The 27,674-nt window shown below is 47.7% G+C and overlaps 1 protein-coding gene across 1 annotated transcript in view; it reads left to right on the plus strand.

Annotated features, from left to right (window-relative positions):
- Window positions 1-27,674, plus strand: part of FGF18 (fibroblast growth factor 18) — a gene marked incomplete at both ends in the record, with an annotated part of 73,362 nt that overhangs the window by 36,384 nt on the left and 9,304 nt on the right. The window contains one exon of the mRNA XM_082323935.1: window positions 17,589-17,695. Within this exon, the coding sequence (XP_082180061.1) occupies window positions 17,589-17,695 (107 nt within the window). The remainder of the gene's footprint in view (window positions 1-17,588; window positions 17,696-27,674) is intronic.

Below are 27,674 nucleotides of genomic sequence, written 5' to 3' on the forward strand. Positions count from 1 at the left end.
TTAGATGCTGTGAGACCATTCCTGTTTTCAGGTTGAGGTTTCCTCAAGAAAGGTGTTAGACTTTATAAAAAAATAAGGCACTTTAACCGCTCGGATTTCACCTCAGCTCTTTCAAAAACCAGATAGTCAGGAATTTCCGCAGCTGCGAGGTGGAGCACAGCAAACATTAACAACGCCAGTAGCATTGCGTGGCCGTCTGGAAGAGGAGGGAAGAGCCCGGTCCCCTACAAAATTGCACTGAGCCTGAGGCTCGGCGGAAAGGTGAAAAATAATGAAGCTCCGAAGAGGAGAAATTGCTGATGCATGACGCTTGGAAATCTGGAAGAGTCCAAAAAGGGAGCTGAAAATACCCCCCAAAAATGACTATCTGTGGCTTGAACGAAATAGTGTCCGATCAGCATTCAGAAACCGCTGAATTCAGGCCGTTCCAATACTGGCATTTTCCAGACTGCCTGCCAGTCGGATGCAGAGGAGAACACGTGTAGAGCGTCTGCGGTCTCAGCGCTCGCAAGAAGGGAAGGCGAGCTGGAAGTAAAGGGAGTGAGAAGGCCCAGTAAAAAAACCCCTATTTTTTCTTACTGTGAGGAAGAGAAGGGGTTGAAAGGAGATGGTTGCATGGCTGCACTCTGTGAGCATCCCTTTTAATGAGCTGTGCCAGCAATAAATAGCGCACACTTTGGTCCCTGATGAATTTTAAGTATTTTCTGAATGCCCGTAACAGACAATTCATGCTTTTATGGTGATGTAGGAGCTGAGACCTTCTAAATGTCTCCTGAGCTTTTTGTCCCTGACTTCTGCTGTAGTTGCTTTGGGGATGTGCTTGTCCTTTGCTGATGCTACCTGGAGTGGTTGAGCTTGAAGAATCACTGGGTAGCGTTCGGATTTATTTTGCCCTCGTCTCTGAGAGCTGAAATGAGTGCCTAAAAGGCCTTCTCCTCCTCTGCATTTGCAGCTGCCAAAAAGGGCGCCTTTCTTCCCAAAGCAATAAGAAAAAAATCCTGCCATCTGCCGTGACCCTGCCGCCTTCTAGCTGTAACGAGTTTTGGGTCTTCTCCAACAAGCAGTTTCCCAGTGATCACAACTGGATGGCAGCTGTGCTGGCTGGAAGGATCCAGCCCCAGGTAGTGCCGTGGAGAGGAGTCCCTTGTTCCCTGACGCTGCTTGGCTGCTTCTGTTCCTCATCCAAGAGCTGGGCTGGTGGGACGGAGGAGGAGCGGATGTTGCGCCTGAGCGGCGCAATGGTGACGCAAGCCGTTGACGTTTGAGCATATGGTAGGCGACATACGCTTGGGAACCTGGCTTCAAGTTGGCGCAGCTGGTATGGTTTGGTTTATACCTGATGTTCTCAAGTGCTTTTGGAAGGACAAGCAGGAGAGGAAACGGGTGGTCGGATGTGAGAGGGGAGCTCTAGCAGCAGGGGACATCACCCACAGCTGCTGGAGGCGGTGAAGACCTCAGTGTGGAGAAGCAGCAGGGAAGGGCTAAGAATAGGATGGCACGTAAACACCAGATAAATATAAAAAAATAATGTCCAAATGTCCCCAACGCTTGGCCAGGAACAGTCACGAGGCTCACAGTGTGTCCACGCGCCCCGTGTGGTATGGGCGCGAGGGGTATCCTCACCACAAAACCCCTGTTACTGCTCTGGCAGATTTTTGCAGGGGTGGGTGCTGAAGCAGACTCGGGGGTGCTTTGGGTTCCTCGCTTCAAATCACACATTGTGTCGAGGCAGAGGGTGAACTCCACAGCTGCTGAAAGCTGGTCTTGTCCTGTTGGGATCAGTGATATTGTCCCAGGTTCCAGCAGCAAAGGAGCTTGCCTAAAGGTAACTTCAGTACAAATCCCAAATAACGTTTCTGCTGGTTGCATGGAGGGATCACAGGGCTGGATCTCTGTTACAACTGAGGCCTGATTATCCTCTTTCCTACACTCATGAAACTCCACCGGCTTCAGCAGAGCCATTCCTGGAGCTCCTGTGTGAGACTGAAAGGAGATTAAGTGCCCAGCAGTGCCTCCCATTCCTCCTGTGTCTTGCACCTTTGTTAAGACCTTGCATTTCAAACCATTTTAGCCGGTGGGAGGCAAATCAAAGCTGTTAGGTTTTAGCCGGTGACAATGGTAGGGTGCTGCGTGGTGTGCCCAGCCCCTTGCTTTTGTGCGACGTTTGCTCAGCGGTGATTCTTGCCTTTATTTCATTTGCTTCTGCATCTGCATTTGTAACCGTTTTTTTCAAGTTAAGTTTCTCACTGGTGACTCATTAGGAGTAAATAGGCAAAAGGATATTGACTTTACACCTACTAATTTGGGGGTGCTAACAAGCAAATGTAAGAGCTGTATAGTCACCGGGTAAATTGTTCCACCTGGGAGGACTGGAGGAGGGGAGATAAAAAGCATTGCAAAGAAACTGCACTTTTGTTTCTAGCTAGTAGCCTTGGTTCTTCTTGCAACCATAATGAGTTTGGGTGAATATTTGATGGTGACTGTTGCTGTAACCTGTTTTGAGCTTCACCAGGATTTTCTAGCACTGGAACTGTTAGACCTGTGTGGGCACGAGAAGAAGCTAAGATCCTAATTAGAAGAGGCTAAATATGTTCGCTCAGAAATGAGGTGCCCTTTACGACGGCTGGCGGAACAAACCCTTCTTCTGCGGCATATGTGAGTGCAGGGCGGCGGATGAGTCAGGATGCGCGTCGCTGCCGGTGCTGGCGTGCTGCACGTGTGCTGCACTCGGAAGGGGAGTTAGAGACATATAGTAGCTTTAATATAGCTAGTATAAGTACCGACAGCAGCAAACATCAGCGGTGTGGGATGCCCATTGGGTAAACATGAATCAGTGTGGCTCCATGGACTGTGGCTGCAGGGACGGCAGAGGCTCATGGCCACGGGCAGCTCCCCCCTGCTGAGGTCTGTCCTCAGTTTTGCTGGTGCTGGGGCCCAAGTCAGCTGCAGATGTGCCTGTCCCTTTCTAGCCACATCTGTGACGCACTGACCACGCACCCTTAGGTATGCTTAAATCAAGACAAGGATGTCAGCTTTCTTGGGAAGAGCAACCTGTTGCCGGGGAGCTGGAGCACAGCTGAGGAGCGATGGTCTCCAGCCCTGATGGTCCTGCTCTGAGCAGAGGCTGAGCTGGATGACCTCTGGAGAACCTTCCCAGCCTAAATTATTTTGTTGTTTGGTGAGTGTCTTGCAACACTGATTGTCAGAACAGAACTGGCAGATAAAGTCATCAGTGATCCGTTGCTTTGAAGACAGTGGTTCTCCTTTGGATGCATTTGGTGGGACCCTTAGGAAGTGTCTTTTCGTGGTTTGTCCCTCCCTTTTCTCCTTGTGATTTTTATATTGAGATTTTTAAGAATTTATAGTATTTAAAAAAAAAAATGGTCGTAGGCAAAGTTTTCCATTCTACCACTTTAGTCCTTCTGCCCTTTCCCTCAGCATGGGGTAACCCACTTATATCTGTAAAGATGATACCCTCGCACAAGGGTATATAAAGTGTGGTTTATCTCAAAAGGTGTGTGCCGCAGAGTGGAGAGGCACGCTTTGTACCAGTGCAATAACCAGTTATCATCTCTGCTCCTTTCTGGACACGAATCCGGTTGACTCTGTACTTGGAAGGGAAGGAAGGAGTCCCCAGTCCTGCTGTATCCGATGTCAGGCTCCCATTCACTGGCTCCCGCTCTGTGGCTGTGACTTCAGCCTCACTCCTCCTCCTCCTCGGTGCCTGACCTGGCTGCAGCCAATATCTGTCTCTCAGCAGGAGGAATCTGAGGAAACGCAGCAAACTTCAGCTCCTGGGGCTAAATTGTTGTGCTCTGTAACAGCAAACTGTGTTGAACTAATTGACAACCAGCTTTAAACGTACCCTGATCAAGCAAATACATTGATTTATTTTTTCCTCTCTTACCGAGTGTTAAGCGGCTTCCAGCTTGGTTTCCTCCCCAAGAACTGGATAACTCATCTATTGTGTAGTAAAACTGATAGGCCGTTTTGACCTCTATACAATCCTTTCAGTATGTTGAGGGAGGAAGGAGTTTCTTATACTCGTATGAATGTTTGACCACTTAAAAAAAGCAAAACAAAAAAAGCCCAACCCAAAACCACACACAACAACAAAAGATGATCCATTTTCTCTGGATGTCTTTGAAAGAAGCTTAGTTTAGAGACAGACTGGAGAGAAAGGCTATTGATTTTGTTTGACCTCCAAACAGACTGCGGTCAGTATATTTTCCCTGTTGGAAGCGGTTCAGGGCTCTGAATTTCCATGTCAGCATTTGTATTCTGAAGTGCACTGGAGCTTCTGCTGCTTCTTCAATAAACAGCAAGCTGTAGGGAAAGATAATGCTGGTGTATATGTATTTCCCTCTGGATCTGCCCTTCCTTTCTTTTTCTTTCCTATATAACTCGGTCGTGTTGCTGATTAAGCGTTTACAAGTCCTTTTCACTGAACGTCATGTAGGTTAGTGACTTAAGCTGGGACTACAAGCAACAGTTTTGTAATACGCGTCTTGCTTTTTCCAGTGCTGAGCCAGGTCCTTTCCCAGCCTCTTGCCCGCACCAGCACCCGTTGCCGTACCCGGTGCGAGGAGAGAGACACCTTCCTGTACACAGTAATAAACCCTCTAAAAAATACCATCCCCTCTTTGACCCTGATTATTCTCAACCTTTACGTAGGAAAGCCTTCCTGATTTGCAGTTAGTCTCCCACAGTGAAGCAGAATATTCCGTTTGGTGACTCCCATAGTACTGGAAACACTCTGCTTGGTACAGGTTTGCGTCGTTTTGTAGATCTTCTTGTAAAATGGCTTATGACAACTGATGGGCCCTTTCTCTGGCCGTCGCCTATCAACGAGTGGCTTCAAGGGATAGAAATACCTGTAGGACGTGTTGATTGTCAGGTTTCTAAATGAACTTCTCCGAGCTCCTTTGAGATGAGCAGTGTCAGTCAGCACCTCTCCATGCCGACGTGTCGCCTGTGTTATCTCCTCCTAATTTAACAATAATGCTTCACACGGCGTGTTTTTGGTTTGTATGCTTCCGCCTGCTCTGCAGCAAATTCAACACAGCAAGTTTGCTGCTGTCGGCACATCAAAGGGCAGCCCGATAAACCCGCCACGGTGTAATCAAGCCGTAGGCAGAGGGTTCCTGATGTTGGCTACCAGTTGCTGAGCTCCCCTGTTGGCTTTCCCAGCATGAGCTTCATTTCTAATCCACATGGACAGGCGTTCCTCTTCGTCCTAATGCTGACCCCCTCTTTAGCAAAAGGGTTGGTCTTCATTGCCACTGCCAGCCTCACGTCTGCTTCTAGCTGTGGTTTGGGTCAGGGTGGAGGCCGCTGGTACGGATGCGTGAGAGCCTGCGGCATATGTGGTCTGCTGACAATTATACAGCATCAGTTTCTAACTTAAGCACTTAATTTCCCAGAGTAATAGCCCACTGCATCCCTAAAAAATAATGAATGGGGGAAGATGTATTTGCGCAGCCTGTGCCAAGTCAAGCTGAGGTTGCAGCCTACATTGCGTGGGTAACTCTAGTGACTCCCCGGAGCAGGACTTTAAGGGTTCCCCAGAACCTTTTCTTGCTGTCTTTAGCCCAACCCCCCCTCTCCCTACATCTGAATATTCAATTACATTAACCCTTTGCAAATGGCTCAGCAAACACCTCTGAGAGTGGTGAGAGAGACCTGTAACTGTTAAACCTCTGCACAAACATGAAGGCAAGGAGCTGACAGAGGGAGATTGCGGGAGGTGATGGAGTCGCTCCCAGCGATGCCCCAGCCCCAGGCAGGGCATGAGCCTGCTCAACGCTACCCAGGAGAGCCCAGCGCTGTTTGCCCTGCGCCTCCCCTCGGCTGGAGCTGCTGGAGGTGGGTCCCACGGGTGCTGCACGCTGGGTGCTGGTGTCTACCCTGGGTACCAGTGGGGCTAATTATCCCTTGGCTCCAGTTCCCAAGGTCTGCATGGCGAGTGGTCCCCCCCTGTTTGCACTGGGCCATTGGGCAGAAGACGGCAATGCAGAGGGGCTGCCATGCTGTCTGGGGCGATGTAGTAATAATTATTACTAATACAGCAATAATACTCATCAACCTGCTACTTGTCTTGAGAGTAAGTAGCCCTGGGCTTGCAGTCTGAGCACAGGCTGGTCTGTTTAGGTATTACTCACCTCAAGGTTATCATGAAGCTTTGTTAATTAATAAGCAGAAAGTTTTGCCAGGGCCCTGAGCGGCAGGTGAGGTATCAGTAAAACATGTCGTTGGAAACGTAGGTCATCACTGGGAAAGCTGCAATGCTCTGTGTTACCCTATTGCAATGGCTTCCATAGGTGGGCTCCAGTACATTGTGATGGTGGATCAGGAATATGACAGTTTCTTGTTAATGATCTAAATAAAAAACTAAGCACGTGTAGAAAAGCAAAGATGTCCTTGTGTTTTAAGTGCCTGTAATCTGTTTCTAAGAGCTGGGTACCAAAATATCCCTTTGATTCTCAAAGGTAATTGTACCTCTTAATTAGCTGGAGAAAAAAAAAAACAACCCACAGCCTGAGATCTTGCTATATAAATTATAATTAACCCCTTGGCACTGGAAGTTGAGATTTCCTGCCCCGGAGCACAAATGCAAAACGCATTAGCAGCACTTAACGTCAGGCACTCGCCCACCGCAGCCGAGGGGTCAGCTCGCTACCCCATAAATACTGCTGCACTCCCAAGTCCAGTAGGAAAATGGCAGGGAAGCCACGGAAACCCGAGGGGAAGCACTAAATACACCATTTGGGGATGTTTGACCTGCTTTTTTTTCAGCGCTGCAAATGCCCCAGCAGGAAGGACAACACAGAAAAAAAACCCAAAAAAACCAACCCCAGTGAAGAGATGGGAGCAAGAAGAGGGACGCTTCCTGGCGAGCGGTTTTGTTAGCCGACATGGCTGGTTGCTTCGCCGTGAGAATGGCTCTCGGCGCTCCCGCCTCACACACCTCCAGCGAAATAATTGTCTGGTGCCAGACACACTTGGCTGTGCCTGTTGTATGCAGAGCGCGCCAGCCAGGGGCCGGCGGCCACCCACTGCTGTCATTCACCAGCATCCTGCTTTTTTGTCTCCTTTTCATTCGTGCCTGTTGGGGGATGAGCTTTAACTCTTCACACCGGAGGTGGACCTGCAGCGAAACACCAGGTCGGGGCAGCTGGAGGCGGGGAGGAGGGCAGCGCGGCGGTTGCTGTGGGGGAGGCTGGAGGCTGGCCTGAGCCCGCCTGCACTTGCGGCTCTTCCCTTCCCGCTCCCCTGATCTGCGAAGGGTCTCTGCTCACTTCATGACCTCGGTGGAGGGCCAGGCCTGGTGGGCACCTGGATTTACGGAAAGCCATCTGCTTTCCCCACCAGGAGCTTGCGAAGAAGCTCCTTTGTTCAAGTTAGCAGGTTCCTTTGCTCCTTTGGAGTCCCGGATGGAGAAATGACTGTCTTCTGCCGTGGGTCAGTCCCAGGGTGGCTGCAGCTCTGCGCTATAAAGCCCTTGCAGTTAAGGTGTTGTTTGCCAAGGGCTGTCTCTTGCCCCATGGGTTGTGTGCCCCTTGGGCTCCTTCGTGCCGGTGGCTCTGGCAGTGAGGGGTGTCGTGGGCACCTCTTGCAGCAGCAGTGGTCGGCGGAGCTCAGGTGGTGGCAGCAAGCATGGGGTGCCTTGGCCACCTTGGCAGGTTTCTCAGGTGGCTTCATCCTCCCATGGCGAAGGTGAGGGGAAGCCCTGCTCCTCAGGCTTGGCACGGAGATGTGCCCGTCAGGGCTGCTTTTAAATATTTCAAGTCTGCTATGTATAAATAGCAGTGGGGAATTTCCTTCTCCTGTCTGCTCCAAAGACTGTAGAAGGAGATAAAATAGGAGAGCAGCGAGGTGTCCCGGTGGGGAGGAGGGACGTGCTTGCTGGCACGGGGTAGCGAGTGCGGGAAGTAGGGTTTGTCCTTTAGGTTTTGTCCTTTGTCTGTATGTCTGAAGATTTTTCGAAGTGGATTATGTGCTGATGAAAGAGCTGGCCGACGAGCCCTCGGCTAAACGGGCTCTGTCTGTCCCTGTTAGGGCGGGTACAGTCTGGACACCTACAGCAGCGGCGTCGCCTGCCAGCGTGGCACCCGCTGCCTCGAGGGACCGTCCCCAGCGCGGATCCACGGAGCCGCCCCCTCCAGGGTGGGGAGAGGAGGGAAGGGTGCTCTAGGGCAGGGAGGAGAGAAAGGCGCTGAGAAAATTTTGGATGGAAACACGGGACTGAGTCTGAGCTTTATAGGTGACGTGGGTCTCTAGATAAATTGAAACTGGGATAAGTAACAAATAACATAATACAGAATTTACACTGTCAACGCTGATTCTTTAAGCCCAGAATACCCCAAAATAAGCTATTAGAGATATTGATTCTTTTCTTTGCTGCTCTTGTTTATAACACCACACATGAGGACTGGCTTAGTTCTGTACTCAGTTTACTTTTTATATTAGGATTTAACATGGGATCTCCTTTTCTTAATCCAAACACTTATGGTTTGAATGCAGAATTATATTTGAGATTTTAAAAGTACCTTTATTAAAACGTAAAACTAATTTTACAGTTCTGACAGGTCTTATTTAAATATCCAGTGCCAGATGCCTTTTGTCCCAAATGACTCTAGAAATGAGGAAAAAAAAAGACTTTAAAAACTTCTCCTACAATTAAAATGCAGTAAAAGGCAAGTAAATAGTCTTACCTATGCTGTGGGCTGGGGGTAATAGTTTAAGAAAAGCCCCGCGATGAATGCGTTTCCAAAAATAAATATATGAAACCAAAGGTGCTAAAGGCAGAGTTCACGTGATATCTGAATTTTGTTGTTATTTCCGTTGCCGCTGCTCTGAGAATAGTTGAAACAGTTGTGCTGTGTCTGTACGGAGAGACCTTTCCAAAGGGACCGATGCGGAGAACCCCCTCCAAGGTGCTGCACCCCGGGGACTCGCTTTGGCTGCAGCTGGTTCCAGGGGATGTGTCTCCCCTGGTGCTATAGAAGATCAGTTCTTGTCCACCTCTTCCAACCTGTACCCAAAAATAGTCACACTCTCATAATCTAAGAGTGACAATCGTGTATACTTCATTTAATAGTATGTTATCTTTTATATGGCAAAAGTGAGCGTCGGCAGCACAAGCATTAAAAAGTCAGGTATCTTTGAAATTGCGTTTGCGTCCATTTGTAAGAGCAAACCCTGTTTAAAATCTTAAAACACAGAGGAATTTTCCCCATGTGCCAGAACATTTTTTTCTGGTAGGTTGTGCTGCTGCCTGCGCTCCTCTGGGTTCCAGAGCCACAAGAATCCCATTGAAAATACTGGAGCATCCTGCAACTTTATTTTCAGCATATTTTCTATTTGCTGGAAGAAGGGAAAGTTACAATGAGCTCCTTTGAGAAAATGCACGAGCGTGCTTATATTCCTAACCATAAAATTAATTGTCATAATTTTAACTTTTACTGGAGGGCACAGAATAATAAAACCTGCGTGGTAGAACGTTGCATCTTTTTATATCAGGCACGGCTGATAATCTTAATTCAACTAACGCTGCAAATGCTCTACGTTTCTCCCGATTAGCCCCATTTTGGAGCACTCACAAATACAACAGCGGAGCCTGGATGGACTAACTTTTGGAGTATGTGAAACCATCATGGTGTTGGCATACAGGAGAGATTTATGTGTTTGGGACTCCTCGGTAAGAGGGTATGGTGGTGCTAACATAACACCTACTTCATTGCCGAGGACGAGCGGCCAACCACCAGGTTGCCCAAGAGAGGTGGGCGAGTGCTTCAGAGTAAATGTGGTCTGTCCTACGCTTCTGGCCACAAAGAAAGCAGCTTTGGAGAAGCAAGAGTACGTGGGGTTCCCATAGTTGTCATTCTCTGCTTACTGTTATTTTTGTGTACGTTAGTATTTTTGGGGGGGTTCAGCTGAGACTGGGAACAAGTCAAAATAACTTCAGCAGGGTTTGTTCTTGCAGTAATTCTAACTCTCTGCAGGATGGGAAAGGTTCACGCTATTTCCAGACCCAGGAGACTCCAGTGCTTTGGATGGGTTTCAGCGAGGCGTTCCGGGCCAGGTTCTGAGATCCTTGTCTGTTGGGCTTGACTATGTCAGTAGGAGTTTATTCAAATGAGAATGATCAAAGACATCAGGCTTTGGCCCTTTATTTTTCATTTCAGGTGCTTTTTCAAGCATTACAGAGCTTCTGAACTTTTTTGAGGCTCATCCTTCACTAATTCCAGACTCGGAGCCTGGCAGCTTGTCAAGCAGTTTTCCTGCCTCTGTAGCAATACTGTCCACTTGAGCTGTGTTTGGAGGCAGCAAGACACCCTGGTGAGATAGAGGAATTTCTGTGCTAACATTTTTAACGTTTCTCTTTCCAGGCCTACTTCTTAGTCATTGCGAGTGTGCAGGTGGCAAAGTTCAGTGCAGAATTTGTTTGCTGCCGCTCCCCGCCCAGGCGTTTTTAAAGCACACAACCTATCGCCTCCAGTTTTACTGAGTCTTGTCTAAATAAGCTTATTCACCATCATTGAAGCAACTGCCAAAATATTTTTAGTGTCTCTTATGGTGAATTATGTATAAAACTTCTGCAAGAGGCCAAGTCTGATTCCCCACTGCTGAATCCTGTTTTCTTAGATCTCCAAATGGGTGCAAATGGCTCTGTGTCAGAATGACAGTATTTTACATTCATTTTTCACCTGGGTAAACGATGACTCTGGGTAGTGCAGGCTCGGGCCAGTAACATGTAACTGTTACAATTTTAATATTGTCCTCAGATATTGTTTATTTTTTGTTTTTGACAGAATCACAGGTTCTGTGATTTATTAACTTTTTATTTATGTTGGGCAAAATCTGTAAGACCTACCTTCGTATTTATTCTCGTCTTATATCAGCTAAATTATTAAACAATTTTCATGTGTGTGGACTGATTAAAGACCTCAAATTAGCAAATTTTCATTTAAGCTTCTCCCAGGATGTGGTGAATGGAGTCGTTTTATAGGGACCACGTCTGGAAGCTTTGTCATCCTTCAGGAGCCAGAGTGGGCAACCCTGAAAAGAGTACTTTGTTTCAGAATATTCTTTTTTCCTTGACATTGCCCTTCTGGCATAAGCAACAGGTCTCCTCCAGGGTGAGGAGGTAGACTCTCCCCGAGATGGTCCCTGGGGTGCTCGGGGAACAGCATCATTCCCTGGGCAGGTTTTGTTAGTCACCGCTGAACTGGTAGTGGAATTTTTTGGGTGGGTGTCCCTACAGGTGAGACCACTGCAACGGTGTGACAGGCTTAAATAGTGGAGGTTTCACTAGTATGCGAGTGATATTTTAGTACCTGAATATCTCGGTCTGTGCGCCCCGCGGGGTTAAGTGCCTGCGGCAGTGTGTCGTGCTCGCACATCTGCCTTGGGCTGGGTACTCAGGCTGGCGTGGTTGGCACCAGCGTGGATATTTCCGCATGTCTTGGCCTCGTGTCATGTAGACGTGCCCAGTGAGCGCTGAGGGGATAGCTCAGCGTCCTGGAAATGGGACAGGACGCCTTCTTGGTGTTAGGTTGCTGTTAGCAGATGAGAGTGCCTGAAAGCATCGCCCAGAGACTGAAGCTCCTATCAGCCAGTGCAGAGGTGAAACCCAGAGGAAGGTGTCCCAGAGTGTGCCAGAAAGAGGAACTTTAGCCCTTGTTTCTCTGTTAAAAGTGCTGTGATCCTGCACTTTTCTCCATCACATCAAGCCCTTGGGGCGGTTGCAGGTAGGCAGGGTGAGGAGACAGCCCTGCGGAGGGCTGGGGAGGGGGAAAGCTCGCACCTCCGTGTCCAAAGCCGTGCTCCCGGCGTGTCCAACCATGCTGCTGGTGGCAGAGTTGGGACCCTGAAGCCATGTAGGGGTCTTTATCAGCACTCGAGGGACTTCCGATGTGTGTGAAGTCCTTTGTGTGAAAGTATTTGCAGGATCAGGTTGCTGCAATGTAAGTGCCTTTGAGGTCTTTGCTGCGTTATAGATTTTCTTCTGATGTCTCCCATGCAAATATTTAACCTGTCTGGTTCCTGAGAGCTACTAAGGCTGTTACGCGGGTGGCAGGTTGTCTCTGCAGTCTTTCCTTTGTTCACACAGAGCCCTCTGTCCTGCTCCCCTTCCCGCCCCAAAATCGGGCATGGAGAAGTGCCGCGGGGGACTTGGCGCTTGGCGTGTATTGATGTGTTGATGCTCCAAGGGGCTCACGTGCTCCAGATCGTGTCTTTTTCCCTAACTGCATCAACTGACCGAGTAAAAGATATGATGTCTAAATGAGGTTTAAAAGAAAACCTCATTTAGAGAGATGGCATTTTTAAAAGCCTGGGTTAAGACTGGGTGCACTGCTCCCTGTGCAGTCCCCCGCTCTAACACCGGGTAGTTCCCTTGGTTGTGCAAAGCGATGGCTTAAAAAAGAAAACACCTGGAGCCTGGATCTTGGAGCTGCTCTTACTCCTCCTCCCCACGACCATCCCTTTTAATAATTTGACATACATATCTTATGCTTGCTCAAGACAGACTGAATGAGCTAATTGCAGTGGTATGTGGGTCAGAGCTCTGCCCTCCTGAGCACCAGCCTTATTGATTTCGGTGGTTACTCCTGATTTGGACCTGAATAATTGAGAAGGGAGTTGGGTTCTATGCGTTATAACTATTTAAAATGATACAGTCTGGAGGAATATACAAGTGTGCAAACAAAACTTGAGGATGCAGCCTAGATTCCCTTACTTATTCATAGCTTGCGGGCTTTATTAGACCCTCCAGACTTTACCTAATTTTGGCATTATTCCCTCGTCATTACGTCATGAATGTGAAGTGGAGACGGGGTCGTTCTCCTCTATGTTGTGGTCATGTAAGGGATTCACATGGTTTTGGTAGGGGGTATGCCGTGTTTGAACAGGTTTCAGCTATTTTAAGCACCCTTGGCCATGCTGGGGTTCTCGCTGGAAGATTCAGGCTTACCAGAGAGTAAATCTTACTCTCCCATCAGATGCGATGTGTGCTGTGAACTATGGAAATGCGCTTCGTCTTGGTTGATAGCATCAGAGTTACTAAACTGGAAAGCCGCTCTCCGTCACAGATGCTGTGGTCCCAACCTCAGCGTATCTGCGCATCCGTCCTCTTCATTAACTGGAAATGGTTTCAAGAGCCAAGAATAGTTTCCCCGACTTTGTAATTGCACAAGGAAAAAAGTGCAACAGAAGCAACAAAATCTTGGTCCCCTCTGAGAACCTTTTCCCCAGGAAATCTGTTTTAGCTGGCTTGCTTCAAGATGCCCATGGGCAGCGTAAGCGGCTGTAGTTTCTTTTTCTCTGCGGTTCCTTTTGCAGGATTTATACCTGGGGGAAAAAAAAAAGGCAATGGAGGATAGACTCAAAGTATGCTATCCTTCTGCACCTTCGTTGTGTTTTCCCCTTTATCTCTTTATTTATCTGAAACTGGCTGGTGCTTAGGCTTTTGTGATAGGTACATGTAAACCTCACACTTCTCAGGTGCCCTCTTTCTCCTTTCTTGCCCCATGTTTTTCTGGCTCCTGTACTCCCACTCCCAGGAAATATTTGAAAGATAATTTGGCATATTTTCTGCCACCTTCACATATCTCCCTGACTTCATGTTTTCTTAGCTGGAAGATAGCTTTTCAACATATATATGTAATCCTTTTCACCTAGACATGTGAGGAATTCCAATCTCTTCCAGTGGGAGTTTTCAGGAAGGTTTAGGTTAAATGGGCCAATAAGGCAAAAGCATGTAGCAGAAGATCTCACCCTCTAAAGACATCTTTTCTCTTTAGCTCTTTTTTTTTTTTCCCCCCCTGGAAAATATATCAGAATATCTAGCTGTCAAAGAATTTAAACAATAATACCTGATCTGAAGGCTAGAGTGCAGGGCTTTGGAAAATAAAGATTGTTATCTCTCTATGGTGTATCCAGGGACTAATGGAGCTGGAAGGCAGGTGTCCTGAGCAGCAGACTGCCATGGGGACACTGCTCCAGCTTGGTGGGACTTATTTTACTGGAGCTCTCAATGGAAATTCTCTTGGATTTTCCCTGGCGCTTTCGTTGTGGCCGTAGCATCTTTATCACAGAAACAAGACAGCAAGCCAAATCCAGTTTACATTAATTTAAATCCTGTTGGTGGTGACTGAGCTCTTCTCCTGCCACGTGTGAGTGGGGTGGGAGACCTCAGCAGCCCCTTCTGCTGGGCCAGCCTCCATCCCCCAGAAACTCTTGTTTCAGCGTTCAGGGCTGGGATTCATCCCAGCTGATTTTAGCTGACTAGATGTGTTGTCCAAGGTCGCTGTCTGGGCTTCTGAGAGAATTTAGGGAGAGAGGGGCAAATCCTCCTCTATTTAGATGCCTGTTGTAAAAAGGAGAATCAGCTGTAAGGGGTGCCTTAGGCTGGAAACCAACTGGGTTATGAACCCAACCCTAAAGCTGCACTCATCTCTCATAGGAAAGGAGGTCAAGGATCCCTAGAAATAAGAATGTGTTTCCAGCATCTTAAGACTCAGATTTTTCAGAAGTGGGTACCTATGGGTGGCCTTAGCCTGTACGTCGGCAGCTAGGGTCACAGCGGGGAGCAGGCAGCATCTGCTGAACCTCCTTCCCTCTGCTCCCCGCTCGTAGACATTGGGTGCAGGATGATCTCTGGGGCTCGCGAGCCTCCTCGGGGCACTGGGGTATGTATGCCGATGTATTTACTGGCGTGGGTGTCGCAGTGGGTGCTTGCCCATCTGCTGCTGCTCGGTCCGTGCTGTGGCACTAGCCCGGGAGGGGTCTCAGCGCCGGCGTAACCTTTGTGGCCCGCAGGAAAGGTGACTTCCATTTAGTTCTAAATTATGACATTATTTTATTAGATCTTTAAACTTTATTTAAATTCTTTATTTAAAAAGGGGGAGGAAGGTATCATATTTTAATTAGTCGCGGTGTCAAAGGAGACCTAGATTAATTATTTGAAATCACTCCATCCAGATGGTTTTAATTTTCACAGCAGGGAACCGGCATCTTTTTAAGGTGATATTTTTCAAATTAAAATCAGCTTGGATATTACTCATACTGGCTGCAGAGCGAGGGGGTGGGGAACGTGAGCTGGCGTGCCCCGTGTTTGTCCGTCTGAGCGCGGGCTGCCGGGGGGACCTGCGTCGGAGAGGTGCGGGTTGCTGACTGTCCGGTGCGACCGCGGATGAAGGCTCTCGCGGTGGAGTGCTTTATCAACGTTACCTCCCACTTTGGCTGGCCAAACCCCATATCTGATATTAAGCGTTATTCTTAGCAGCTTTAGTCACAGTGCTGAGACTGGAACGGAGGGGGAATGCCTTGCAGCTCAGATGGGAACTTGCCGTGTCCGGTTCTTGCCTGTGTGCAAGCTGTGGAGCCCTCACTTGACCCCTTCGGTGGGTGGCCCCAGGTCTGTTTGTGTGCCTGGGTGGGTTCATCACTGTACATCTGTGGGCGACTCCTTGGTGCTCTGGGTGTTGGCTGTGGTCCTTGGGACAATCTTTGGGACCTCTTGTGCTGGCTCCATCGCCTTCCCTCATGTGCGGGCTGCTGCTCTCCCCGTCTGAGGTTGACCATTAGTCCTCTCTAATGCCCTTGCTCATTTGAGGGGAAGCCCTTTCACAGTCAACCTCTTTAAAGATAGTTATACCTTTGGCTATTCCCTTCTCTATTAAGGCTGTGTTGCATCTCAGCAGCTTCCCTGGACAACTTGAAGCACTGGGCATTCACCAAGTTATATACCATGTTGCTCATCTTCCCCTTGAAGACCCATCTTTGACCCTGTGCCATCCTCCCCCATCCTGACTTTGCTCATCCTTATATCCTTACTAGGATGCGATATTTCTGGTTCTTGTGGCCCTTCCTCGCTTAAGTGGTCACTGGTTCGATACCACCTTGGCAGGTGCAGAGAGAAAGCCCGCAGCACCCGGCTGTCGCTGGCAAGCTGCTCTCCATCACAGATACCCAAAACCATGGTGCGTTTCTGAAAGACTTAGATAAATATCCATATTTATGCATGATTGCAAGTAATAATTCTGCTATAATACAGGCATTATCCCACTTGCTGTCAGAAAGAAGTCATTCTTTAAATATCCTGTGATCAAGGTTTAACAAATATATCTAAATAAATGTAAGCAGCTAGTAACTGGAAAACTCTGAACTTGCATATGTGATTGAGCTGCAAAGGGAAAACTCCGTTTAGGGCCCTTGTGAGTTAAAGGTTTGTGATATTTGCACTGCTGCAGAAGCCAAAAGCTGACTTTACAAGTGGGAAAAATATTAATGTGTTTAAATGAAACAAACTCCTATTTCTATCCCCATGGTAAATCCTTACAGTGAACATATATGCTCTTAGAGGGTTTTAAAGTTTGAAATATGAATGCCAAAAAGAATGTGACTTTTTGCAGCACAGATCAAACATTCTCCAGAGTTTGGCAAAAGCCGTGTTTCTACGGTAAGGCTCGGGTCTTACAAGCGTGAGTATTTCCAGAGCAGGACCGTGGATTTGCACTTGCTGACACTTACACATTCTTGCATTGTGTTTCGACCCTGTCTCCTTTCTCCCCCTGCATATCGGAGATGGATCTGAACCAAAATGTCCAGTCTGCATGTTCCTGCCTCTCCAGGGAAATTCCTGGAATCCGAACCTCGAGCATGACTGGAATTCATGTTTAGATCAGAGAGGGAGTAAAACGCTGAATTCGGCCGTGTCTAGGTTTTCGAGGTGCTGATGGCACGCTACGCATCTGGGTGGCAGCTCGGCCACTTCTGCAAATACAATTGTGTCGGGGCAGGTGGTTTATGAAGATGTAGCAGAAATTTGTCCTGTACCACGGTTCCTGGCAATGCTGCAAACCAGCTCTGGCCTCAATAAATGTGCGAGGCACTATGAGATTGGCCATATTTCTCCCAGCTAGAGCAGGAGTCATGGACCTGGACTGCCAGAAAGCAATTAGTGACCTCCTGGGAACATAGCTAGACACACAGAGGAGGACCTCTGTAGGGCGGGTGTTTGTCAGACAGAACAAGCAGTGCTGACTTTCTCCCCTGCTAGCTGTTGCGGTGATCTTCAGGAGATGACTGTGATGTTTTGCACCAGGAGTGTGTGGCCGGACCTCTTCTCTGATGTGTTTGAGGGCTGCTGGCTGTGGGGAAAGGATTTTCATTCTTGTCATGCTAATCTTTTATCTTCATGAGGATAAAATCCATGTTCTTATTCTCCAAGAACCCTCCTGCAGCATGAAGGAGAGCATTAGCATTGAGCTTTATATTGCTGATGGGGTGGTGGGGGTGGGTGTGGACCGATGGAGCGCACACGTGTGTATGCATGTTCTGTGCTAAACTGGCATTAAATCCGGAGCATCTGCAGAGGAGTCAGTGGAGACGTGGCCGATCTGCACCTGTGACCAAGCCTGGAGCTCAGCCCCCGGCTGGATCCTTGGGTTGCTCCCTTGCAGAGCATCCCAGTGTGGTGTGGTTCAGGTGGAGGTAACGGGACAACGCGCTGATGAGCTTTGCACGCTCTGACTTAATGGGACCACATTGGTAAATGCTTTTTTTTCTTCTTCCTTTACAAGCCCAGCTTCTAGTGGAAACAGACACTTTTGGCAGTCAAGTCCGGATCAAAGGGAAGGAGACAGACTTCTACCTTTGCATGAACAGGAAAGGCAAGCTAGTGGGGAAGGTAAGTGTTTCCTATTAATTCATTTGTAACATGAGTGTTACCTTTAGCAGCCTCCTCAAGGCTGTAATGATGTGTTCGAGCTTCGCCTGTCAGCCTCAAATGAAAAGCAGGAGAGAGGGGATGTGGGGTTTGCGAGGCAGCCCGTGCCCTTGCGAGCCCTCCCCCGCGGCCGTAAAACCAAGCTCCGCAGCCTGGGATTTTCTGGTGATGCTTTGGATGCGGATGGGTTTGCGCTTTACAGTTGCGTTACATTGCCGTGAGATGTCATCTCGGCATCCCAGTGTCGTGGCCACCTCCACAATAACTTTGTTACTTGATCTTTCTTTGGAGTGAAATTCAAAATAGGAGGGCAAGGGGAGCGCTGTGCTGGGGAGGTAGGCAACATGAGGCTCCTCTCAGCGGTGAGCCAGGGGATGGTGTGGCAGAGCTAATACTGGAATCCGAACATCGTACTGGGGCTGGGCCTCACGGTTCTAGCGTTACAGGAATATTTTATTACTTTGGATCCCCGCACAATGGAAGCATGCAACAAATTACAGCGTGTTCACCCATCGAGCTTAACTTCTTTGCTGAAGTCATATTTTTTACGTATTAACTTGTTTTTGTAACTTAGGCAGTTCTTCTGTATTGTTGGCGAACGTAGAAGCTTGCTAACCAGGCAGGAGCTTGCTCAAAGCTAAAATATCACGGGAGGGAAAAAAAAAATCTCAGCCCTCAAAGGCCCCCTCCTCCACTGCCTGCACTTTGCACCACCAGGAATTAAAATCTGGCATCTTTGTGGCTGTGAAAAAGGGAAGCTGAGTTTTGTTTTGAGTCAACACAGCAAAAGCCACGCTCCCAAACAGAAACCAGAAACCAAATTGCTCTGATGAAACATTATTTACTTTTGTGGTCCCGAGAGTGACACTTGCGGGACAAGTGCCTTCCTGGGGGATCCCTCCTGCCACTTTTGTTTTCCTCGTGAGCAGTGCAGATGCTTCTGTCGAGACTAAGGCCAGCTCTTTCGCAGGCAGCCGCTGGCCGTGGCAGCCTGCCTGACCCACTGCGGAGCTGCGCTGGCGGAGCAGGCAGCATCCAGGACGCTGTGTGAAATCGGTGGGGACTTGGAAATCGGGGCTCCGGGAGGACTGGACCAAAGCAGCTGGGTCTCTCTGCTTCCTGCACTTCTGCGGTGCAATTACTGCTCTGAACAAGACACAGCTTTTTGGTCTTGGACAAGGAAATTCGTTTTTTAGCCGGACTTAGACCTCTCCGGATACACATGGATGCTTTTGAATATCGCATTGAACACAAATCTGGCCTTTGGTGGTTTGGTTTTTTTTTTTGTGCCTTAATTTTCCATCCTTTAAATGTGATAATAGCATTTTTCCCTGAAATGTTATAAGGATAATTTCGTTAATGTTTATGAGGTGCTGATACGACAGTAATGGAGACCTTAGAAGCATCCAAACTAGATGGGGTAAAATGAGCATGAAATCTTACCTCTTTCTTTAACAGACCTTACGCCAGGGTGGATCAGCAGCGGTACACAGTACAACCCACATCCCTTCCTGGTCTGCACTGAACGTCCTGGCAAAGTCGGAGCTGTTCTTCAAAACGTTTAGTATATTTTAGCGAAATTCATCCCTTGGTTTGGCCCATTGGGCACCAGGGCAGGACAGTTCTTTAGCTTGTCACCTTTCATGCAGTGTAAAGCTTTTGGTTTCTTTCTTGATGTGCTTTTCATAACATTAAGATGGCAAATGGTTTGTTATTAAAAAAAAAAAAAAAAAATCTATTCTTGTAAATATGAGCCTTCCCACCCCAGACTGCTGACAAGTTCATAAACCAGCCGACCTGAGCAGGAGGGGGTACGGAGCATGGCGTTTGGAAGGAAAATGTTCCAGACGCATTGCCCATATTAACAGCTTCTCATGAGCAAAAAAAGAAAATAATAGCATGTCTTCTTGATACCAAAGAGTGTGGTTTTAATTAGTATCATAGTTTCAGCTCTTTTTGTGGCAAGAGTTTGAGAGAATGCTTTTTAGCTTGAATGCTCTAAACAGCTAGTAAACCCCAAGGAAAACATTAGATAAAAGTTACGCCTGGGCTTATACAAATATTTAAGTTCAGTCTGGGGGTGGAGGGGAATGAAACCCATAAACTGATTTTTTCACGGTCGCCCCGGTATGTTCGTTTGGCAAGAGAGGAGCCATGGGACCAAACCGGGTCTTTTTCTCTGCTCATTTCCTATTGCCTTACACTGCATAATCCCTAACAATACCAGCACATGCCATCTGGCTTTGTTCTCCTCCTCAGTCAGCAGTTTTGGATCCCCCCCAGTTGAAAACCTGCTTTGAATTTAGTCCTTTTTGTTTCCCATAATCACCTACAAAGGGTATTACAGACCGGAGCAGGTTGTTGTTGTTCTCAGCTGGAACTGGTGACGAATGCAAGGGCTCCAGAGCTGGGGCTTGCTCCCCACCTCGCAGCCGGTTGTGTTGCAGGCCAACGGACTAACCCACAGGGCCGAGCAGAGCAGTCTTTGCGTCTTTTTATTTATTTATCACAAATTGCACCTACGCCAGCTTTTCTGAGCGGAGGCCATCTGATGGAGCTTTCTCAGGAGCCCCAAACCTTGTGTTTTCCTCCTCGCTTGGTTGTTACCCCATGTGTTGGTTGTTACCCAATGTTGGCCAAAGGGCTCAGAGGTGTTTTGGGCAGGCCTCTAACTTTATTTATTGTCACAGCACGCAACTGCTGAGGTCACCGACGCTCTATGTGCTGCTTATGAAAACTGGAGACAGGGCAGGTGTTGTACAGGGAGTGACTTTTCTGTTAAAGGTGACCAGCACCGGGGGAAAACAAGTTGGATTGTGTTTCATCGTTGATTCTTGGTGTTATGTTGAAGAAGGCCCAAGAAAGATTTAATTTTGTTTTTTTCCTCCTGACCATATTTTTTTTTTTTGCCTGTGGGTTTTTGGTGCCTCTATGTATACACATGTAGAAATTGTAGGTCCTGAGTTTTCTGATTTTGCTGACTTTTTCTATGGGCCACTGAACTTTATGGTGGAGTTATATTACAAGGAGAGAGATTAAAATATGAAAACTCAGAACGGGAATACCAGGTGCTTTTCTTAAAAACTTTCTTGTCTTTTTTTATTATTACTACTGTTTATTTATCTCAAGCTTCTTACAAACACAGGGGAGAAGGGGACTCCGAAAGGTTCAGCTCTCCTCCCAAGGAGAGGAGCAATGTGACTTCTTCCCTCGTGACAAGGCACAACGTGACCGGTCACCTAGAATGCAAGGACTCTGAGTATTTGCAATAATTCAGTGTTAGGGGAGGAGAGGAGCTAATGGTCTCTTTGGAGGAGCTCTGAGTTTGTAACTGTGGTTCTCCTGGGGACTCCTGCTGTGGTTTCTCTCTCTGCCCCAGCTTCTCCTATCTTGTGCATTGAGATAAGGACATCAAAAAAGTGGGGACTTCATGTTTGTAAAAGGTTGTCAAAGATAAGTCTTTTAAGTCTCCAGAGCAAGGAATAGCGGCCCAGGGTGTGAGCAGGTGGCTGTTAATTAGCTTGGCCACCTCTAACTGTTCTTGCTGCGCCTGTCCTTACAGCAAATTTGTGCTATCTAGAATTGCAGGATGCTGCGGAGATTTCCTTTCCCTGCCCCATCCCAGTCCCCTCGTTGGGAGAGCATTTGCAAGAGATCAGTGATCTCTGTGAAGCTTAAACTGGATCTGTCGGCGCCATTACAAGATGACCAAAGCCCTGCCCCTTCCTTTAGGCACTGCTAAGGCTACTGGCAGGTACGTGGCGATCAGAGCATCTCCTAATCCCCAGGCACTGTTGCCAGGGCATTTCCCGTGGTTTTCCATCAGCCACCCGTGGGACCACGCAGTCTGGTCAGCACTAGTGCTCCGGTTATAGCAGGTATCCGTAACGGGAGTGTTTTGCACTCCCAAGAATAAAGGGAGAGGAGAGAATAGGCCTGTTTTTCTGAACTGACCAAGGGCAGAGGAGAATGGCAAAGCTGCCGTGTGGGAGGAGAGGCTGCTTATTGCAGACAGTGGCAAGGGAGACATCAGTTTTCAGAGCAAGATAGAGATGCAGGGAAGGTAAGTAATGACTGGAAGGAATCCAGGAGAATTTAGAGGAATGGGCAAAGAACTAAGCACATCTTCGATTTGATCCAGAAATTTCTTCAGAAGATGCTCCAAGCAATCCCACTAATGTTCTTCCATGGCATTAGGTGGATTACATCTTTTCCAGATCCAGCAGCAATATTGTTCCCTGTTGGTTCTCTCTGTTGTTCTCTGTTGGTTTCATTTTGAGAACAGCTCCATCTCTCAGGGCGTTAAGACACTCCTTGAGCTCTTCCAGGAAGGAGAAGCAGGTGGTGGGTGCTGGAGCCATCTCCTCAGGGTGGGATGGGACTCAGAGTGCAGGTGGAGTTGGGACAGCGAGGCAACTGTCAGTTGTGTGCTGTGCTCCCGTCTGATGCTGCTCCACATAACGTGGCTGTAATCTTGACACTGCGAGTCTGCAGGAAACTCCTGCACCGCTGTAAACGGGGGCAAGTCCTTCTTCTGAGTGAGGTAGGATGCGGATATGGAGAAGACTCCAGAAATAGGGGCAGAGTTAGAAAAGCGATAGACAGAATGGGGTCTATCACAGGTATCATCCCTGCCAGCTCTACAGAAAGTGAGGGCAGTAAAGTTGTATCCTGAGAAGTCCCTGCTCATTACATCAGTTCAGCTCCTTCTAAGAATTCAAGCCTGAGAGCCTACGATACTATAAAATAGGTGTTTTCCCACCAAATCCACATGCTGACTTGCACCATCTCTCCTTGGATTTTCTTTCAAAAACCCTCAGTGACCTGGTATACACACACCCTCAGAAAATCATTGTGGTATATATGCATTATTTTTTGCAAGAGCATATTAATGAGTTTAGTTTTATTTCCCCTTTCTCTACGTTTAATGTGAAGAGTGGGAAAAAGCTGTTGGTTGAAAGGTAGGACCCCCCTGGCTGGTCGGGATGGCTGAAGCATTGCTTCAGCTCAGTGACAGGTAACTCGGGTGCTTTCTGGGGACAGCTTTGCTGGCGCCGTGTCTGTAGCGGTGAAGGCTTCCCGGCGCTCACGGAGCACAGACAAGCAGTGCTGAGCTTGTGCCCTTGAGCATGGTCCAGCTCTTGAAGAAAAGCTCTGCCAGCCAAAGCGTGGCTGTGCCAGGGGCACGTCACCTGCGCCAGGGGCTGGAGGTGGCACAGCTCTGCTGGCCACCGTCACCTCTCCCCCACCCCTGACCATCACCGCTGTGCTGATACCACTTACGGCATAAACCTGCCTCTGAGATGTAAGATTTTTCCTGGTGTGATAACTGCTTTCCAAGCCAATATATTTCTTAATGTTACCAGAAAGTTGCTAATACCATATGGCAAGGCTCTCTGTATTTTTGCAGGACAACAAACAAATTGTTGCTAGATGCCAGACTGCTCTGGCAGAGCTTTATCACTGATGCCTGCCAGCAGTAGCCTTTAGGGGATAGTAATAATTTGGGGTTGTTTACATTACAGCTTTAAAATAGGGGTTTTCTTGAAGCATGTGTGTGTTTAGTCAGGAAAGTTGGCTAAAAAAACTCTGACAGCATCAAAGAGTGAAGGCGCTCGCTACGGCCCATGCATGCGGTCTTGGCCCTTTATAATACCTCTGGCCTTACAGGAGAAGGAGTGTGTTGTGTTACAGAGGCTCCAGGTGGCTCAGTGGGAGCCACCCTTTGTAGGACAAGGGGACTTACCTGGGTAGGAGACACCAGGTGGGTTCTCCAAAACCTTATCAGTGTATCTGGACAGGCTTTGTCATCAGGTTGACTTTGGTCAAGGCTGAGGTTGAGCTTTCTTGAAAAGCTCCCTTTGAAACACCGATGGTGGGAAACCAGTGCCTTGCTGTAAAGCCAGGGGTCTGTGTTAGCCTGAGACAAGGAGAGTCAGGGACGAGCTCCGAGCCTGATGCCCTTCACGTGCCCAAGTCCTGCGTGGCATTTGGCCACGAGTGTTCCCCGGTGCCTGCCGGCACCAGCGTCTGTCCCAACAGCCAAGCGTGCTGTAAAGATGTCGGGAGGTGGCGAGGGCAGAGGGGCACTCAGAGGTTTGCAGTTTGAAACTTCGATGCAGTAGATGAGGTGTTTGCGCTCCTCAGCTTGTATGTTTAAAACCACGCCTAACTGCATATTGGATTTGGGGCAGAACTCTGAGTTTCACAAGGTTTTGATGCATATCCAGAATTTTTCCCGGAGTTGCACAGTATTCGGGTTGCTTGAAAGGGACTTGTAAAACCTAACAGTTTCTGGGGCTGAATGCTGAATTTGCAACAAAAACACGATCAGAATTAGTGGGGTGTCGGGTTTAATAGCGTGCGTTTTGCAGATCTCTCTGTGACATGTTCAGCCATAAACTATTCTGACTTGGCATCTCATGTGAAAGCAAAACTTGACATGGCTTTTGCTGGATCTCACTCAGATCTCATTTTGAACTGAAGTCTGGTTCTTCATATATGGTGGGATTGGTCCTTTTTTAAAGTGAACTGTTCCCAGGCTTTTGCTCCCCTGTGAGTTTGTTTTAGTTTAAGTCATCTAAATAAACGCCTTCAGTGGAACCTGGAGCCAAGCAAACTTGGACCCTGTCATACTTTGAACAGGGACCTGATCTGAAACCAGCCTCAAGTGTCTGAAAATCTTGAATTGAGGCCTGCAGGATTGCAAAGGTCTTAAAAGCAATGAGATGACAAAAGCAGTTTTCTTTCGGTTGAGCCACTAGAATCTTCTGCATTCACCTAATCAGGCTTTTTCCTGTAACCAGTGGAAAAAATTTTGAATTATTGTTCTGAAAACTTAGAAGCTGAGATTCTCATGAAATTAAAAGCAGAAGTGGAAGCTAAAATCAGCAATCACCCTCCTCCATTCTCAACCCCCAAATATCATGAGGCTTTTGGTAACGCTGCAGCCTTTCACAGCTGCTCCTTGCCCAATGCTGGTGACCTGAAGCATCGCATTCAAACTTTTGTGGATGCTGGTGGAATTTGTATCATCTATCTGGTTCATTTGTTGCGGTTTCAGATATTTACAGCGCTGGAAATGTGTCGGAAGAATTCCCCAAGGAGGGTTTGTTAAATGTTACGGTAGGGATGTTGTTATCCCGCAGTCTCAGGGTATGTGGACACAATAATTTGTCATGTTACTTCTCGGTGGGTGTAATGTGCTAAGAGCTGGCCAGACCCCATCGTGCACCTTCCCTGGGTGATGGCTCTGGCCTCCGTTGTGAAGCTGTAGGCGGCACAGGGATGAGATGTGGCCTGAGGTGGGTACGGTTGTGCTGGGTTTGCACACTCGGCGAGCAGGAGCCCTGCTGGAACAGCTCCTGTCCTTGAGCAGAGGCAGCCGTCAGACGCCGAGCGTTACCCGGCTTTTCCAGGAATCCTCACTCTGGATGGCACAACCGTGTAATGATTCCCAAGAAGCCGTTTATGGTTGAGCCCAGTGAAGCTGCTTTCCAGTGTTTATTGCACTGAGGCTGCCTTGGCACAAAAGTGGATAGGCTCCGATGCTGCAGTGGTTCCTTCAAAGTGGTAGGAGTTTGTGCGAGCTCACTGGACCTTTGCAGCGTTAATGTTTGCTATGAGCAATGGGCCTTGTCGTGGGTCTGTATTTGTGATGATTTGTTTACAGCGGTGTTTTGCACAGAAGTTTCTCTGGAGGTAGGAAGGACAGGGGAGAATGACGTGAATGCGGTTAATGGATTTTGTGGACAAAGTTTAGATGTTTTGTGGTGGTGTGGGATAGCAGGCGGCTGATCTTGGTGTTGCAGGGAGAGCAGAGGTCATTTTGAAGCTCTGTGTGCTCAGAAGAGGGAGAGCAGTTTGGTGGCTACTGATGAACGCTGACCGGCTGCCAGGCTTGGGAAGGCGAGATGGGAGAGTTTGCAGAGAGAATGGGAAATGCTGGGGAACGCTGGCAGTGCTTGAGCTCACGCGTTGCACTAGAGGTTGAGGAGATGGAAGAAACTTGCTTATATGGAGAAGACCCCTTTATTTCACAAATGATTAAAAACTGCATCGATTCTTAACAGAGTCTGTGTGTGCATTTAAGCTTGGATGCCAAAGCCCTGAAGTCTGTCTGAGCCAGAAGACTGTGGTATTCGTGGCACTGAATGGAGAGAGAGGCTTATGCCACCACTGATCCCTTTGCCGATCAGTTGTTAGTGCTGTGTGTACATCTTGCCTGCGTGGCCTGATGGATTTAGGCCACGGGTTTCACAAATGGAGCCCATTACTAAGCACGCTGAAGCCCACACAGTGCTGCTGGGATTGCATTTCTATTTAGCTGCTTTGCCAGGCAGAGCATTCACAATGTTGGTTGGACATCACCTAACATCTTGTAAGAATAATGTGAATATTTAAGGTCTGTGCTAAGTCCTTCTGTGCTACCTTCAGTTCTTGCAATCTTCTAAGCACCCTGGATGGGTGCTGATCCTCTCAGGCTGAGCAAGGACAGGAGGTTTTGCTTTAACCAAACTGTGGGTAGAGGAGCTGTGCATGACGTGAGCTGTGAATCCTGCGGGCAGGGCTTCCTCGGATGGTAGTGGGAATATCTGAGGTGGGACAGGCGCTTAATACATCATTTCACAGGCCAGGCCAGGTGGTCAAGAGGTCCTCATAGACACATTTTAGCTATATATGAACATCTCCAGTTAACTTAAGCTTCTCAGCACAGCCACAATGCTTTAAGTGTTTGCTCTAAAATAAAGCAAAAGGTTCCTTATCCTTTTATTTTAAAAAATAAATTTCTTCATGATACTGGTTTTATGCTGGGGAGTCGCAGTTGCTCAGCTGAGGATGTGAGTGTTGGCCTTTATCTCCAGGCTGTGTCTGGTCACCAGGGAGCTGTGTAACAGGTTTACAGATTTCTTGCGATTCCTCTGTAGCAAACTTCATGTTTTCCTTTGGATATTCCTAGGAAGCACCAATTCTCTCTCAGACTGGAGTTTTGCAAAGTCAAGGTTCACGTTGCAGACCAAGCTTGTAAGCTTGACCTCTAAATCTTTTTCTTATCCCTTGGCTGGGAGCTGTATATCCCCTTCCAGGGAAAACATACCACCTTCTTGAAAGCTACATGATAATTTAATTTAATCCTTTCTGTGTTCGAGGAGCAAATGTCACCATAAAGCTGCTAACATCCTGTCCCCTGTGTTTCTTGGTGGCTGCAGCTGTGTGTCATGCTGGAATATTTCAGTTCCCTAAGGTTAAATGTTAATTAAAATTATTGAGAGGGGATCCCCGAGCCCTGGTCGTGCCTCACCATGTTTGGGTGGAGAGGGTGTGCTGTATGCTTCTTGTGCTGACACTTGGATCAAGTGGAATTTAATTGCTTTCCTCAGAGCATCTTATCTCCCAAGTGCAATTTTTGTTGGTCTTGAGTGTCTCTAAGATAAGGGTGATGTTTCTTCTAAACATTACTTTGCAAATACACTGATGTATTTAACTTGCAGCAAGCAACAAAGCAATGCAGCCTTGTCTTCCTCAACTGGATGCAGCTGAGATGCGCATTCAGGTGGATCCTGCTCTTCAAGGACTGTTTCTACTTGACTCTCAAGTGGTTTTTGGAGATGAAGTGAGAACGGAGGCTAATTTTGAAGTGGAGAATAAAACCTATGCTCTTAACAGCAGCAAAAGATAGTCCATTTGATATGGCCATTACAGTACATTTAAGGTCAAAGAAAAGTAGATCTTGCTTAAATATATTTTTGTTCTTGACATTTTCTTACGTTATCTTTTGGGTGGTTAAAGATATTAAGTTTTCCTAAAAGAGGACTAGTCTCAAAAGCCTTGCATTTGTTGTATACAGATGGAGTTTGTCATTCACAGGCTGGAACAATTCCTAATGATCATTTTTATGGATGGCACTTGATTTGATCATGGATTTCTCATTTTTCTTAGT

Source organism: Platalea leucorodia (genome assembly GCF_965183815.1).
Source record: "Platalea leucorodia genome assembly, chromosome: 11".
Taxonomy (NCBI): domain Eukaryota; kingdom Metazoa; phylum Chordata; class Aves; order Pelecaniformes; family Threskiornithidae; genus Platalea; species Platalea leucorodia.